Here is a 16456-nt window from a genome sequence, read left to right on the forward strand (position 1 = left end):
TATGAATAAAGTTTACAGCTGATATTTTCACAACAGTCTAAGTGATTTAGACACTGAGTTGCCATTCAATTCCCTGAGGCAGATTTGAAAGTCTCAGCATAGGTAGCTGAGCTTGCACTTTCCCAAAAAGAACCTCCTGCTGCTATGAATACCCAACATCAGGTAATCAGCTCAATAACATTTGAAAAGGTGTCAAAGTGATTTAGGTGCCTAAGTCCATTTCTCAAAAGTGTCTTCGGCTGCTGAGTTTTAGTAACTAAGTCTCACTGAAAGTCAACAGGACTCAGGCACCTAAGTCACTTTGGATATTCACTTCAGTGTTTTTGAAAATGTTACCCAATTGTTGCTCAGATAAAAGGCAGGTAGGACAAGGAGCTTTACACATTTTGGTCGGACTTTTCAAAAGGGAGGTAATGTACACAACACACACAGTCAACTGCCACTGAATTGCTATGAGAGCTTGGCACCTAGCTCCCTTAGACTCCTTGGAAAAGCCCAGACCATGCAAGCATCCAAGTCCAGGAACTTGAAACTAGAAAACTGCAAATAGTTCCTTTCCACGACCCTGAAAAGTTTCAGTCACGTGGATCTTCAGTGCTACAGCAATAATAAAAATGAGATAATCCTGTGGGCCACTAGCTGGTCTATTGGAGTGTTTGATAACCAACAGCACAGGACTGATTCCCTCCTGTAAAGGTCAGCGCCACACATTCCACTAGCCAGTTCACAGGCATATATGGGTACAGGGAATAATAATTTCATTTGGGGCATTAGAATATATTCTACAACCTGAGTCTAAAAGTGCCTTTTTCAACATGAAGTTTGACACACGGTCACTTCTTGCCAGGAAGGAAATGTTTGTTGCAGGCTTTACAGACATTGCAAATTTCCACTTAATTCTGAATGCAAAACAAACTTGTTTATTGCCAGTCCTTTTCTAGCAGAATTATCTCCCTAACCACTTAATAAGGGCTCAGTTTATTTTATCACCAGTGTGAATAACGGTCTCCAAAGATTTGTTTTTCATAACACCAAATGTCGAATATCTGTGGCTCCCATAATCGCGTTTTTTTATTTTTTAATTAATCTGAGCAAAATAGCAAATAGGATGAAATCTTATTGCTTAGCTGTTTGAAGGATGCTGGCTGAAAATAGGGCTAGAATATATACAGTACGGGATATAATATAGGGATAGACCTGAATCTTTAAGATTTGAGATTTTTAATTCCAAATTTTAATTCCTAATTTATCCACTCTTAATCACTTAAACATTTTTAATTAAAACCATGGTTTTAATATTCAGCACTGGCCATTTGTTATTCCCCATGATCAACTGCCATCTAGAGATCATAAGAATGGACACAAAACATTGGCTAGAAAACCCTGGCCTGCCCGCCACTGCCCATTACACAATATTGCCGCCTCCACCCGCTAATACCCCCGCGCCCCTTACACAATATAGCTGCCAGTTGTGTCATATTTTTACCCTCGATTGTTTGCTAGGGGCTATAAAAGACCGGAGGGGGGAGGGGGAGGAGGGCAGAAGGGGGAAAATGTGGGGCATTTCTGCACTGCTTATGTGATTTAGGAGTGAGATTTGTTCCCACGTGCCTCACTTCCTTTTGAATAGGAGATTTAGGGGCTAGATCCACCAGAGGACGGAGGTGTTTGTCACTCCAACTGCTTAAATCCAACCTTGTGATGGCACAGAGGACCTCAAAAGCCCTGCTCAGCTGCTGCCTAACCTCCCACTGAGCCTCAGGGAAATCTCCTCAGCCTCGGAATTTCCACCATTAAGTTTCCTTCTCTGCCTACGTCCGTGGCAACTGGCAAGGGCCAGACCCCCCTTCCTCTCCATGCCAAAGCTTCGCTCTCATACGAAGCTGCAGGGAAGCTGCAGGCTAGGCACTGCCCCACCTTTTCCCATCTATGGGCCTGACCCAGTTGATGTGCTCAGAGCAGCCCTAACCCCAAGCCCCAGGCCAGGGGATCAGCAGCACCCCCTTGCGGCCATTACCCCCATGGTTTGGGCGCTCAGCCAGGACGTGGGAGATGCACATGGAACTCCCCCTTCTGCCAGTCATAGAAAAGGTGTTAGAACTTGGGTCTCCCGCTTTGGAGGTTGTGGTCTGACCACTAGGCTATGGGCTAGTCTGATCATGGGGGACACATTACGTGTAGGGCTAACTCATCATGCATTGGGCCAAAGAGAGGAGGAATGACGCTACAGCCAGGGAGTCAGATCCTGTTCAACCCCTGCTGCACGGCAGGAGGAGGGGGAAGAGAACCCTGGTTTCCCACTTTCACGGCAATTGCCCCTGCTGAGGGGGTCACAGATGAGAACCCCCCACTCAGACACGGTCCTCCTTCTGGAGGAGATTTAGGCACCTTATTCCCACATTGGAGCAGGGCTTCGGTCAAGTCCCTCTTCTCAGTGTTCCCTGTGGGCTCCCTGCTCAGCAAGCTGGCTTCTGGGGCTCCCTTTCTTTGGTCCCACTACTCAAAAGGGACGTGGGCTCCTAGCTCCCACTGAAATCCATGGGAGTTAGGGTCTTAGAGCATCTCAGACCCCAATTCTCCCCACACAGATTAGCCACCAGCCTGAACGGTGGAACTTCTGCCTGGCAAGGTGCCTAGAAGCTGGGTAACACCCTGCTTAAGTCCCTTTGTGGATCAAGGGATAAAGGGTGTGAGCGAGAAGTTTACATCTTGGCAAAGAAGCAGCTGGAGATTCTTGTCCCTCCAAACTGTCTGTCTCCTGAACCTCAGCTGGGGAGGATTTTCACAGAAAAAGATCTATAAGTAATGGGAACAGAGGGCCCCATCTATCGCCCTTCACCTCTATAAACACCATCAACTCCACCCTGCTATGAACTCTGAGGGGTCCTGGCTGAAAGTCATCCAGCACATAAGACTGCTAAAGCATGTCTTGAGAGAGACCTTTGCTTTGAAATCACTTAGCTTGTTAAGTTAGGTATTAGTTTGGGTTTTACCTTTTATTGCTTTCTAACCAGTTCTGACATTTATGCCTCATTACTTCAAATCTCTTTTGTTAATAAGCTTGTTTTATCTAAATCAGTGTATGTTTGGATGGAACGGTTGGGGAGCTCCATTTGAGATAAGATCTGTGCATATCATATCTTCTGCATAAGATCTGGTCCCAAAGAAAGTTGATGAGTTCAACAAGGACAAGTGCAGAGTCCTGCACTTAGGACAGAAGAATCCCATGCACTGCTACAGACTGGGGACCAAGTGGCTAGGCAGCAGTTCTGCAGGAAAGGACCTGGGGTTATAGTGGGTAAGAAGCTGGATATGAGTCAGGGTGCCCTTGTTGCCAAGAAGGCTAATAGCATATTGGGCTGCATTAGTAGGAGCATTGCCAGAAGATTAAGGGAACTGATTATTCCCCTCTATTCGGCACTGATGAGGCTTCATTTGGAGTATTGTGTCCAGTTTTGGGCCCCCCACTCCAGAAAGGATGTGGACAAATTGGAGAGAGTCCAGCACAGAGCAACAAAAATGGTTAGGGGGCTGAAGCACAACTTATGTGGAGAAGCTGAGGGACCTGGGGTTTTTTAGTCTGCAGAAGAGATGAGTGAGGGTGGTGAAGCACTGGAACGGGTTACGTAGGATGTGGAGATTCCACCACATCCCTAGGTTTTTAAGATGTGGCCTGACAAAGCCATGGGTGGGATGATTTAGTTGGGGTTGGTCCTACTGTGAGCAGCGGGATGGACTAGATACCTCCTGAGCTCCCTTCCAACCCTCATTTTCTATGACACTTATTTTCTATTATGAAATGACAGACTTTATATGGGCTCGTGCTGACCAGCCCTTTCTGGCCAACACAAGACACATTTCTGGGGGAAGTCTGGGGCCTGGAGGCTGCTGGTGTTACCCTGCAATGTAATTCATGAGTGGCTGGCTATGGCCCTACTACAGTATAGCTCGGCCCGTACTAGCTGACTGGGAGCAGCAGCTCTCACAGGAAAGCTGTGTAAAGAGGCACCCCAGGTTGGTGAATTGAGGGAACACAGCTGTCCATCAGTCCAGTTTGTACCCTGATTAAACCACTGACGTTGGTGGAGCTATACCAGCCGTCTTCCTACTGTAGGCATGGCTTTTACCAGGAAAAAAAGTGCTTCTGCTTGTACAGCTTATCTGGGTGGGTTCCCAGAATGAAGTAAGCGACATTAGAAAGAGCACTTTTTCAGTTAGTGTACCCATATCTATACTAGGGATTTTGCTGGGGTAGAAGAGTCATAAAAAAAGCCTATCCAATCTTACTAGACTGGTAAAAATTCCTGTCTCCACCTGACCAAAGATACCCAGTAGCCCTTCTATAATACAGTTGTACCAGCAGATGGTAATGAAAGGAGAAAGGGCCATTTCACTTTAGGACCATCCCTAGATGAGAGGGGAAAAGGAAAAGTCTGTTATACTGTGCAATGACTGCTAGATGAGAGTGGAAGATACAACCTATGAAAAAGGGCAGCTGTACTCTACATTTGCTGCCATTATTTGAATGAGAGCATCTCTGCTGTGTTATTGGCACAAGCTGAGAGCAATACAATAGAAAAGAGCACCTATAGAACCACATCCCCTGGATAGGAACAAGGGGAGGAAGCAGCAGTGGTGCTGTGGCTACTAGATATCATGTGGTACTAGATAGCAGCACTGTGTAAGGGAGACATCTGGGGAGCCTTGGGGAAAATAGATACTGAGCAAGATGCCAGAAGCCAGCAGGGAGAGCTGGGAGGATTCTGCAGAGGGTATTAAAAAGAGAAAAGGATCACCTGCATTTAGGCTTGGAAGAATTAGATTTTTATCAGTAAGCGTTGATTTCACCCAACACACACTGATGACAAAAATATTTCCAGTGACGATCATTGAAATTTAGAGGTAGGCAAAGAAAGAAAAATGCTGCTTGAGAACTTCCTTGGATTTAAGGATATTTACTGGATATAGTTTGACACGTGATGTTGACAATTTGTGTTTTAAGTTACTCAGCTTTGAAGTTTTGAAGCTCAACATCTGCCATTAAATAATGAATACATAATCTTTATTATAAGCTCTCATTTCTGTTTCTCTCTCAAATTTTGCAGTCTCTTAACTTGCACTTGGCATATCCTGTAGATGTAGGACTCACAGCAGAGGCCTACAATACACAAATGGCCAGGCAGAGAGATAAGATCCGGTTCTCTCCTGCCTGAAAAAAGCATCTCAGGGGTATAGAACCAAAAGGTTAGAAAGGATGCCAGGTCACCTAGTCTAACCCCCTGCCAAGAGGCAGGATTGGATGGTTTAGACCCAACCAAGTCAGGTGGTTTCCAGCCTTTTTTATGAAAGCCTCCAGGGAAGGAGTTTCCATGGCCTCCCAAGGGCAGTCTGTTCCACTGTTCTTACCGTCAGGAAGTTTTTTCTGTGGTACGTCCCCTCCTGGCGACCTGGCTTAACGCCATAACCACATTTTCAGTGTAGATACGCAACCCCTTAAATGTTATCCAGCCACACATTTCACAATGATTATGACAACCAGATCTTCCAGATCTTTGCGTATTCAAGGGTTATAAATGCATGTGACCAAAAAATGGAGTGAGAAATAAGGCCTACACAGCGGCCGCACATTGAACAGTAAACCAGGAAGATGAATTCTGTGATGGACATTTCATTGTTCTTCTCTGTCTGCCATGAGATGTGTCTGGGGGAACGACATGAACCGTACGCTACAATGAGAATCAAATTCCACAAATGTCAATAACTAGAATAAAGTTTAATATTCACATGCTCCTTCTCTCCTGGAGGTCCCAGCCCAAATGGTGGGTTGAGAACACAGGCGGGGGTTGTGGGATCTGCACAGGGGAGGTTGATGAAAAGGACCAGGCTGTAGGGTTATTCTCACTCTGCTTCCCTAGCCCCATGCAGTATCCATGCTCATCATGGATGGCTATGAGTTGCCATTCTGAATGACAGCGGGTAGTCATTGGGATGGGGAGGGAGTGGGACAGTGATTCTATAACCTCCCTAGGATTTGAGAGGTCAACTCTCTAGTGAGATGCCACAGCCAGAAGGGGTCCAACAGCTGAATATCAGTTTGTTTTGGACATGAAAAGCCTCCCTGGTCTCCAGCAGAACCAAACACCCCTGGAAGGGGGTTTTTCCAGTCCAAAACAGGAACTCTGAAGCCTTTTTTAGGCAGGCATGTGTCTGATTTCATGTGTGCTGTACCAGGCAGATCAGTTGTTATGCTGCTGTGGGACTATCATCATGACACTGTGGGGATCACACAGACCAGGAAGGAGTCCCTCCATCCCACCCTCCCTGTAACTTTGGGTGCCTTAAAGCTTCGCAGCAATGGCGCAGAGCCCTAACCCCAGTAACGAACCTGTGACAATAAGGGTCTTGCCTGGTTTCCAGCCATCTAGTTACTGCTTGCAGGGTTCATCCTGCAAGTGACCATCCCAAACCCAGAGATTAAGAGGCACCTTTCCCCCTGGACAGCTACATTTCCCTCCCTTTGCACAACAGTGACCTGCTGGGGTAAAAACAAACATGATGTTTATTTAGCAGAAAGACTGTGGATTCAGAGAGGAAATAGGAAGGGAAACAAACACATACAAGCGACGGAAAACAGAAAAACAACATCAAGTTTTATACTCACCAATTAGATCAAACTCCCTTTTCTAAGGACAGTTTCCCAGCATATCACCTAAACACCCCTCTGCTTTCCGGTGGCTTGGCCTGCAGGGCCTGTTTCTGTACAATAGGGAATTCACAACCCTTCCTCTGGCCCAGTCTTGGAGGAAGGCCACAGCGCCTTGTTACAGGATCTCAATGAAAACCAGGATTTGAAAGAAACTAAAATTTATAGCTAGGGGAAAACAGTCACGTAGAAGGTCCCTGCTAGGGGTCGGCGCCGGGGACTCACCCTCTGAGTCAATCTCAGAGGGAGGACACACCTCCCGGTACCTATGGCTCTGGGGAGTCCAGCTTAGAGGGGATTGTCTCTCACCCTTTGGGGCGCGCTATCAGTTTAGGGTCTGGCCTGCCATCAGGGACAGGCCAGCTGCGGGAAACAGAATCACCCCCTCAGACCAGGCGAGGAAGCAGTCTCTTGCCTAGCCCTCGGGAGGGCATGAAAGCAAACCCAGGTAGGCTCGAGCCCTTGGTAGGGCGAGCGGCAGTCTATGGCCGGCCCTTTGGCAAGGCAGGGCAGGGCAGGGCAGAGGACAGCCAGCTCTAGTCCTTAGCTGGGGGAGTCAGTAGTCTATGGTCTGCCGGTCGGGGAGGGCAGGCAGAAGCAGACCCATCCGCTCGAGCCCTTGGCAGGGTGAGCTGCAGTCTGTGCCCAGCCCTTACGCAGGACAGAACAGGCAGTAAGGGACAAGCTCTGGCGCTAGCCGGCATCCACCCCAGGTCAGGGGAAGGAAGGGGGGAGGGGGACACAGGCCCACCCGTCTCCACTGTGTCCCAGCCCAGGGCCCTGACAGTGACGGGGTGTCCCGTCCTGGCACTGGGTTGGCAGGGCTCCAGCCGAAACGCGCCGACTCACTGCGAGCCGCAGCTCTGCTGCACCACAGCCGGCTTCCCTGGACTCCTTCCTCCCGCCCTACGTCTAAAGTACCTGGGCCTCATCACCTCCCTCTGGGGTGCTGGGTTCGAGGGCGTGTGGGAGTCCCATGAATCCCTCCACGTCAACCGGCGGCAGCTCCGGAAACTGCACAGGGTCCTCTGCAGAGGGCAGCTCCTCCAAGTCCTCAGTGCCGGCAGGTTCTCGTGGTCCCCGGCAGCTCGGGCAGGCCTTCCTCTGGGTCCCAGGCAGCAACTCCGGACCGGCAGGGCCCCACACCATGGGTAGGTGCGGCAGCTTCCCCTCCGCGTGGGCCTCTGGTACGGGCCTTGGCTCAAGCCCCAAGGGAGAGGTGTCCTTCTCCCTTGGTCACCGGGGCCTAACTTAGCTAGCAGGCCTGGGTTTTAAAGGCCTGGCCCCGCCCACCTGCTTCTGGTTAGGTGGTGTCCTTCTGGGCTCAAACTCCCAGGGTGGGTTTGGCTCTCCCTCTGAGTCAATCTCTGAAGGAGGCCACACCTCCTGGCTACAATGCTAATGAATTACTTTGGGATTTTACCCTTGACTACATTCCATTCTCACCATGCTCATTGGAGTCTTGAAAACAACATTTGATGATAGGAGGGGCGGTGTGAAAATATGCCCCTTGGCAGTGAAAAAGTGTACCCCCAGACATGTAAGGTGTGAAGGGAAAAGAAGATGGGGTCTCTGTTTCTGCTGAGAACTGATTTTAGTAATGGCTGTAAAAGCCTGAGATGGAAAGTGTGTTTCTAGCAGAAGTTTAAATCTTAGAATGTTAAGGGTTAACAAAATAGTTAAGAGGCCTAGACGCCAGCAGGGATGGAATGCAGAGAAAGACCTTGTAACCTGGATAAGAAAAGTTGCAAGTACTGAGCTAAGAAAATTCCTAGATAAGTAGGTTTTTTAGTGTGTATGACCATGGAAGCTGTGATGTATAAAGATTTGTGTGGGACTATATAAACTGTTAGAATTTAGTTTTAAGCTGTCGCCCCTTACGTTTGAAGGGACTACCTTCTTTATGTAAAGAATAAACTCGGATTTTGCTAATCTGTTGTTTGGCTAATTCTGGACCATCCGCTAAGGCAATGGACATGTTAGTAAGGACCCCTGAGTTTGGGTTCTTCCACAAAGGATAACTTGTTCCCATTACCTTTATTTATGTACAGCTGCAAGCAGACATGTTGTGTTTTTCGTTTTGTTATGTGCCCTATTATGCAAAAACTAAACCTCTGCAATGTTATTCAGTAGTTCTATTGGTTTTTGCCAACCAAAAAATGTCCTGCTACAGGTCAAAATAGCCAAGCAAGCAGTGAAAGTGATGCTAGGCCTTTAAAACAGTGGTCAGGCAACTCAAATAGCACTGGCCCTCCAACGATCATGAACTCTCTGCTGTACTATGTGTAGATATGTTGGGATGGTGACTGCCCATGTCTGGATTTGCAGACAGGCAGCCTTTTGTTTTGTACTCCTGGAAGCTGACCTGTCCATTATGGTGTCTGACATGTTGCTGGAGGACCAACACAGAGAGCCATCCAGACTGCAGCTGGGGCCATAGATTTTGTCTCTCAACTACAGGCCACTGCCATCATGGGAAAACAGGTTTTCTGTGCACAGGGCCTACAAGGAGGCCACCCATCTCCATGTGTGTGAAGGATGTGAAAGATAGAGTGAGGTTGGGAAGAACTCTGCCCAGGTTTCCAAGCTGACAAAGCTCAGACTTACAAGGCATGAGCTCAGACTAGGGAGAGGTGCAGCTTAGGTGTGATTATTCAAAGATCTGTAACTCTTAAGGAGTTTGTGTCTGTGGTTAAGAAATCCTTTTGCTGAGCCAGCGATCCTTGCTTTCCTGCCACGTTGCATGTGTAAGTGACTGGGAGGCACAGGAGAACTCAGGCCCTGGTTTTGAGGTCTAGGGCACCTAGAGGGTGGCCTTCCATGGCCAAAGCAAGGGACGTCAGACAAGAGATCTGAGCTTGGGTCTTTGACCTGGGGCCCAAGGTCTACAAACAAAGATTAGCTTCTCCCCAAAGCTGCTTGACTGGGAAGAATGTAGGACCCAATGATTGGGCCCACTCAGAGCAGAGGGATGACTGTAGATCTGAATGTTACCCCAGCCTATAACAGCTCGCTTGTTTGGTTTTTATTGTGTTTTGTTTGATAAGCTGGCTGATTTTTTCCCCCTCAGGTTTATTTGTGGGGGTGGAGGGAGGGAAGTATGAAGGATGTTTGGTTCAATGGAGGTGTCAATGTTCTGTGATGTATTCAGGAAGTCAGTGTATCGTCTCCGTAATGGTGTTTTCCGAAAGAAGTGACCGTTTGCCCTCCACCAAGAGGAAGGGGTGGGAAAGAGTTCTGGTAGATGTCTGGGTGCTGAGATCATGATGAAATGATTATTTCAATGCTGCTGGGATTGTATGGAATTCGTAACGATGTGTTAGGGCATCTAGAGCCTCCGATGGGCATCTCTCTATTATTTTATATCAAACTAATTAAATACAATATGTGCTGTGCTTACTATGGCGACGACGCTTTTTGAAGAAAAATGTCTTCCACTGTTTCCCAAAAGAAAATCTGACCCTGTATAATGAGGCCTAATATTGACCCACTGAAGTCACTGGGAACACTTCAAAGGGGTCAGGATTTGGCTCAATACACAGAAGGATCCGAATGTGGCTAAAGGCACCTGGAGATAGTGAGTGCAATAGGGAGATAAGGTTGGAATTCCTCTCTCTGCTAGGCCAGGGCACATGCTGAGTAGCTCCACTGACGTCTCTGGTTTAACTCTGATGAGGTTCTTGCTGAAAGAGGCCGGACTAAATTCAGGAAGGATTGCACTTAATTTGTAATGAAAGAGGTGCCAGGACTCAAGCAATTGCGTGTGGGGCTCAAGCAATTTTTTTACTTCCATAACTGACTCGGCAAGCTCAGAGGTGCCAGTGCTATGAACTGCCAAGCTTAGAAGAGCCAAGGCTGAGTAAGGCACTTATGTTCTGGAATAGGCTGCCACAGGAGGTTGTGAAATCTCCATCATTGGAGGTTTTAAAGAACAACTTGGACAAACACCCATCAGGGAAGGTTGAGGTTTACGTGGCCCCAATTCAGTGCAGAGGGCTGGACCTGAGAACTTCTTGAGGTTCCTTTCAGTCCTACATTTCTATGAGCTCTGACTGATAAAAATACTGGTGAAAATTTCTGGTCTGAAGTTATTCTGGTCTAACCTTGGTGGACAAGTGCATTTGTAAATCTGGTCACATCCCAGATGAAAAAGGATCACAGAATTTAGCTGATTATTATTATTATATTCATTCTGCACACGGCTGTGTACACTACATATCTGATAGATAACAGGAGTGTACGTGATTAGATGTACAGACAGACTGATCTCCTCCGAGCACACAAGCTTATTTTGTCATGATAGATAGATAGATAGAATTGCTATGACCTTTTAGGTTCGTGGATGTCTATGTGCAGATCACGATTTTCTTACAAGTATTAATTAAACATTATTCACCAAAGCATGTCTATGAGCATTTCTTACTCCACAGCTCACTGACAAGCAACTCACCATAAATACTCTGTGTCTGAACTTTGAGATCTTTTGACTGGACACATTTTTAACAGCTCCGTTTCTTTTCTCTGATTGGTTAAATTGTAACATTGGAACGCTTAAAAGAGACGGGGCCATAATCTCACAGGGTGTCAATTGTTACAGCTCTGTGGCTGTCAATAGATCTCTGAGAGTTTGCACCACCTGTGTCTCGTCCCTGAACACTCAGGAGAATTCAACCCCTCCTCCCTTGAATATTCTGTACTCAGGCCCTGATACAGGAAAACACTTAAGCATGTGCTTAACTTTAACCATGTGACTAGTCCTAGTGAAGACTTGAAGTTAAACTCATGTGCTTTGTTGGATTAGGGGCAGGGGCAGGCTCCAAGTTAGAGCCAAAGGCTGCATGGGACAGGGTCTTATCCAAACCGCTGTCACGGCCATCATTCCTCTCCTACCTCAGTCAAACGTCCCACTGCAGCCGGGGCACTGGGATCACTCTCCCTCTGGGGTTTGGTTTGTTAACAGAGAATAACGGTTGGAAGTCAGAATCTCCAGGCTGCTACTCCAGGATCACCAGGCCATTCTGCCCATCCTGGGCTCCTAATTCCCTCTGCTGGGCACTGTTCCTGCCCAGCAGTGCAGGTCCTTCCAGCCGGGCCTCCTTTCTGGCTGCTGTGGAGAGCTTCTTCCAAGTCCTTCCTGACCCTGGGTTCCCTCTGGATCCCCTGCAGGAGTCTCCTGAGAAACAGAATTCTTCTGCTCTTTACCCTTGGATTGACACACCAGGCCCAGCTTTCTGTTCCTCAGATCTCTCTGAGCAGTGGGCGCGCTCACAGGCCACCCCAGACCCTGGGCATTTCCAGAGAGATGTGCCCTAGATCAGATTTACCCACTGGTCCCCCTGGCTGGGATGGATCAGCCTCCCTCCTTTGATGCCTGGTCACCTGACCCAACCACAGCCTGCAGCCCAAATCCTCACCTGGGAACAGATGACCAGGCACAGGTGTGGATGAGCTCATCCCCAATTAAAGGGCCAGCCCGCCCTGAGACAGTGGGAATTTAAATTGGGGCTAAGGCATTTAGGCACCCCAGTGCCATACAGTGGGAATGCTTCCTGTGATACAGCCTGTAATCCAGACTGGGAGCCAAGGGAATCAGGTGCAGAAATCTCAGTCTCTTTTGGGCTCCTAACTCCTTCAGGCTTGATTGAAAATGCCCGTCATTATCTGTAATGACAACAATATGTGTTATTCTCAAGGATTATAATGTGGCCTTATCTTTACCGGCTCTGTATATGAAACACTATAGTAATTTTTGCTTTCCCAGTGACATGCAGTAACATGTACAAGCCCCTTTGACTGCGCTCCTTTGGATCTGCATTATGATAAAACCTTTAATTACATGAGAACAACCGTTGACTAAAAGGTCACCTGCGATTTCTCAAAGAATTTCCAAGGAGTGCCCAGTTCCCGATTTAATGGGAGGTAAGCACTTAACTCCTGTAAGCCTCTCTGAATATTCCCTCCTTAGTGACTGTAACATTAACAGGTACCCTTAACTCTACCCTCTTGTGCAGACATCTGCAAAACACTCGATAGTGGGTGAGCAGCTGGAGTGTTGAGACCACTGCTTATTATGGTCACCCCACTGTTGTCATTCTGCTGGTCTCTCATATCCATATGTTTTCTCTCCCCTTATACAGCCATTATAAGGTCTATAATGAAAGACACCATCTTTTTGTCATGGGTGTGTACAGCACCTAGCACAGCGGGATTGGCACTTAGTGAGTCTTGAATGCAAATAAAAAACAGTAATTAACACACATTATGCTACAATCGTTAATGAGATAATCATGCCCGGTTCTTTCCCATGTTATACAACAGAATCTGACTGGGCAGTTTTAAGTCTGCTGCAGGTCAGATTAGTCACTAAAAGCTGACACCAAACCAATGTGTCCCAAGGCCCAAGGTGATGGAAACCCATTGACATCCGTTATCATTCTTGCAAAACAAGTATATTGCGGTAGCCCCTAAAAACCACAGCCCTGGTGCAAGGCGCTGTACAAAGATATTGTAACAGAGTGGCTTGCCCCTTTAAGGGCTAGTGGCCCTGTGACAGTTGGGAAGGAGCCAAGGGTCCCTCTAAAGGGGTCTGTGGAGAAGAGCTGTAGGAAGCAGAGTGGCCCCTGCCCTGGAGCAGCGAGATGAAAATATACACTAGAGCAGCATTACAAAGGGGTGCAGGCATCTGAAGAAGTTGATTGGCGCCTAGTGGAATTTACAGTAGCACCTAAGCAGGGTAAGTGCCTAACTCCCCTTGGATAGCAACAGGACTTTCCCATAAGCTTTGATAAATCCCAGTAGGCGCCCGTCTCCATCTTTAGGTGCCAAAATCCCTTTGTAATCCTGGCCCACAGATAACACAGAAACTGGTCTGGAGCCAGGGAACTCTGGGGGAGATCCCAGGGCCTGTGGCAGGCCGGGGGGTCAGACTAGAGGATCGTAATGACTTTAAAATCAAGCCATTGATGAACTTTTGCCTCTGGGCCCCTGCTTCTGAGCCGTGCAGGGCTCCAGGGAGTGAGTCCCACTAGCCCTTAGCAAACAGACATGGATAAATTGCCTTCCTGCAGCATCGCTCTTTTAATGTCAGTGCAGCTCAGAGCCAGCTACACACAGCTCATCTGTGGAGAGTGGCAGATCTGAGTCTGGTTCTGCCAGGACACTCTTAGAATGAGGGGGGAAAGGATTCTCAGATAGCTATGCCTTCAGTTTCTAGATTCTGGTATAGAGATAGATATTGATCAAAGAATCCTGGTGCTGGATGACTGGATGCATCACCTGATGGAGAAATATCCATAAAGACCTGTACAGTAAGTTTGCTATTTCAATTAAATATGTTGGGGGTTCAAAATACAGGGGGAAATTAAGATGATAAATATGAATTGCTATGTGAACTCATTAAGAGTTTTACTCTCAGTTTAATCAGATACCTGTTGCTGATTGGAATTTTTCCACCCTTCAGGAAAACTTTGACTTCTCCTTGAGAACCCCAAATCCTTTCCTTTTTCTGTTAAGTTTTGGCAACTGAAAACTTTCTGCCGAAAACTGGAGGGTTTTTAAATCACAAAACCAAAAACGTTTTTTTTTTTTTTTTGAGTTTTCCATTTCTTTACAAAACAATCCCAAAATGTTGGAGAAAAACAGTCAGATTCTGAGATTTGTTGTTTAGCTGAAAACCCAATCTCCATTAAGAACAATGCAGTGAAAATTTTCACCCAGCCTTAAACTTTAAATAAAATTGGGGAACATTAAGTTTTCTTGATTTCAAACCCATTTATTCTATTGCATCTGTGTGATTTCTCTTTCAAAGGGATAGTTGCCAGGCAGCAGGCCATCTAGGCACAGAGCTAGGGGGAGAAAAGCTGCCACTTACCATGCTGTGCTGGAGGAGTCCACATCATGTTGCCCTGCTGCGTGGGAATCAGGTGGTGCTAGCGTTTTAATCTATCAGCTTCATGGCCAAGGTGTGAGGTTGCTGACGGTCACGATGGAAGGCCCTTCTTTGCGAGGATTGTTGGATTTGGATTTTACTTTGTTCCATCCTTCACTCTGCATTTGAACAAGCCACTTCTTGAGATGCAGCCTCAGATGAGGTCAAGTAACAAAGCTCCATTGATTTTAAAGGAGCTGATCCAATGTACACCAGTGTGATAACACGCTTGATTGACTGTCAACGTGAGGAGCACTGACAACACCTAGTCATTGTAAACGATGAGTGCTCTGCACCTTTGACATTCATACAATCAGATCTCAGGGAAAGGGGAATCCGGGCTATTCCCTTTGTAGTTCTAATCCTAACCATCACCAGTCTCATTCCCTCCACAGCCATCAGACAATGGACTGAGAAAAAAAATGTCCAACCGAACCACCGTGACCGAGTTCCTTCTCCTGGGATTCTCCGATGTTCGGGAGCTGCAGATTTTACACTTTGTGGTGTTTCTCGTGCTTTACCTGGCATCCTTGGTGGGGAATCTTCTCATCATCACAGCCATAGCCCTCGACCATCATCTTCACACCCCCATGTACTTCTTCTTGATGAACCTGTCCATCCTAGACCTTGGCTCCATCTCCGTCATCATCCCCAAATCCATGGTCAATTCCCTCATGAACACCAGGTCCATTTCTTACTCCGGATGTGTCGCCCAAGTCTTTTTTTTCTTATTCTTTACTTCAGCAAATGTTGCCTTATTGACCATCATGGCGTACGACCGATACGTCGCCATCTGCCAACCACTGCACTACGAGATGGTGATGAACAGGGAAGCTTGTGTCCAAATGGCCACCATTGCCTGGATCAGTGGCATTCTCAACTCTGCGCTACACACCGGGAAAACATTCACAATCTCCTTCTGTGGGGGCAACACGGTGGATCAGTTCTTCTGTGAAGTCCCCCAGCTCCTCAAGCTGGCCTGCTCTGACTCTTACCTCAGTGAAACTGGAGTTATTATCTTTAGTCTGTGCTTAGTCTTCAGCTGCTTTGTTTACATAACTATGTCGTATGTTCAGATCTTCACCACGGTGCTGAGAATCCCCTGTGAGCAGGGCCGGCATAAAGCTTTCTCCACCTGCCTCCCTCACCTCACTGTGGTCTCCTTGTTTGTTTTCACTGGCTCCTTTGCCTTCCTGAAGCCCACCTCCAGCTCAGCCTCTGGTCTGAATCTCATAGTGGCTGTTCTCTATTCCGTGTTGCCACCGATAATGAATCCCATCATCTACAGCATGAGGAACAAGGAAATCAATGGTTCAGTGAGTAAATGGATGTGCTGGAGATTATTCAAAAGAATAAAATGTCCATAGGTCTCCTTCAGTAGCAATTTCATTCGATGTTTCTTTATAAATATAATCATCTGATGACATTATTGCCTCCATCAGCGCATACTGTGCAATCTGTTTATGAACACTAGTAAAAATCCAGGAAAACATAACTCAAGAAAAAAAGTAATTACTATAGGTTTACATTAATGCAGTTAAGACTGGAATCTATCTATCTATCTAACTATCTATCTACCTATCATGTACTGCTACCCATCACCATAGTATCTGATCTCCTTGCTCATACTAATCATAGCAAAATTCTTTGCGTGGTCTGTGGCTCTTCTAAATTTTAAGGATAAAAACTCTGACAGAGATATGAGCACATTTATTCTTTCTGATTTTTGTTTATTAGTCACAATTTTAATTTATCTTTCCTTAGTTGTTTGTTAGTTTTCTTTGTATCTGTGTTCCAGGTGGGTTTGGAAGGGGGAAGGCCTGGAG

General features: G+C 46.8%; 1 protein-coding gene across 1 annotated transcript; it reads left to right on the plus strand.

Moving 5' to 3' along the window:
• Positions 1-15052: 15052 nt before the first annotated feature.
• On the plus strand, positions 15053-15997 carry LOC137146711 (olfactory receptor 14A16-like). Its single transcript, XM_067538196.1, has one exon. It carries the CDS (start codon positions 15053-15055, stop codon positions 15995-15997), a length of 945 nt encoding a protein of 314 aa, XP_067394297.1.
• The last annotated feature ends 459 nt before the right edge of the window (positions 15998-16456 follow it).

The sequence above is a fragment of the Emydura macquarii genome, unplaced genomic scaffold (assembly GCF_026122565.2).
Source record: "Emydura macquarii macquarii isolate MOO-44397 ecotype Brisbane River unplaced genomic scaffold, CSIRO-AGI_Emac_v2 contig_470, whole genome shotgun sequence".
Taxonomy (NCBI): Eukaryota; Metazoa; Chordata; order Testudines; family Chelidae; genus Emydura; species Emydura macquarii.

Excerpts from the sequence above, each read along its gene's own strand:
- LOC137146711 (XM_067538196.1), top strand. The coding sequence starts at position 15,053 with ATGTCCAACCGAACCACCGTGACCGAGTTCCTTCTCCTGGGATTCTCC.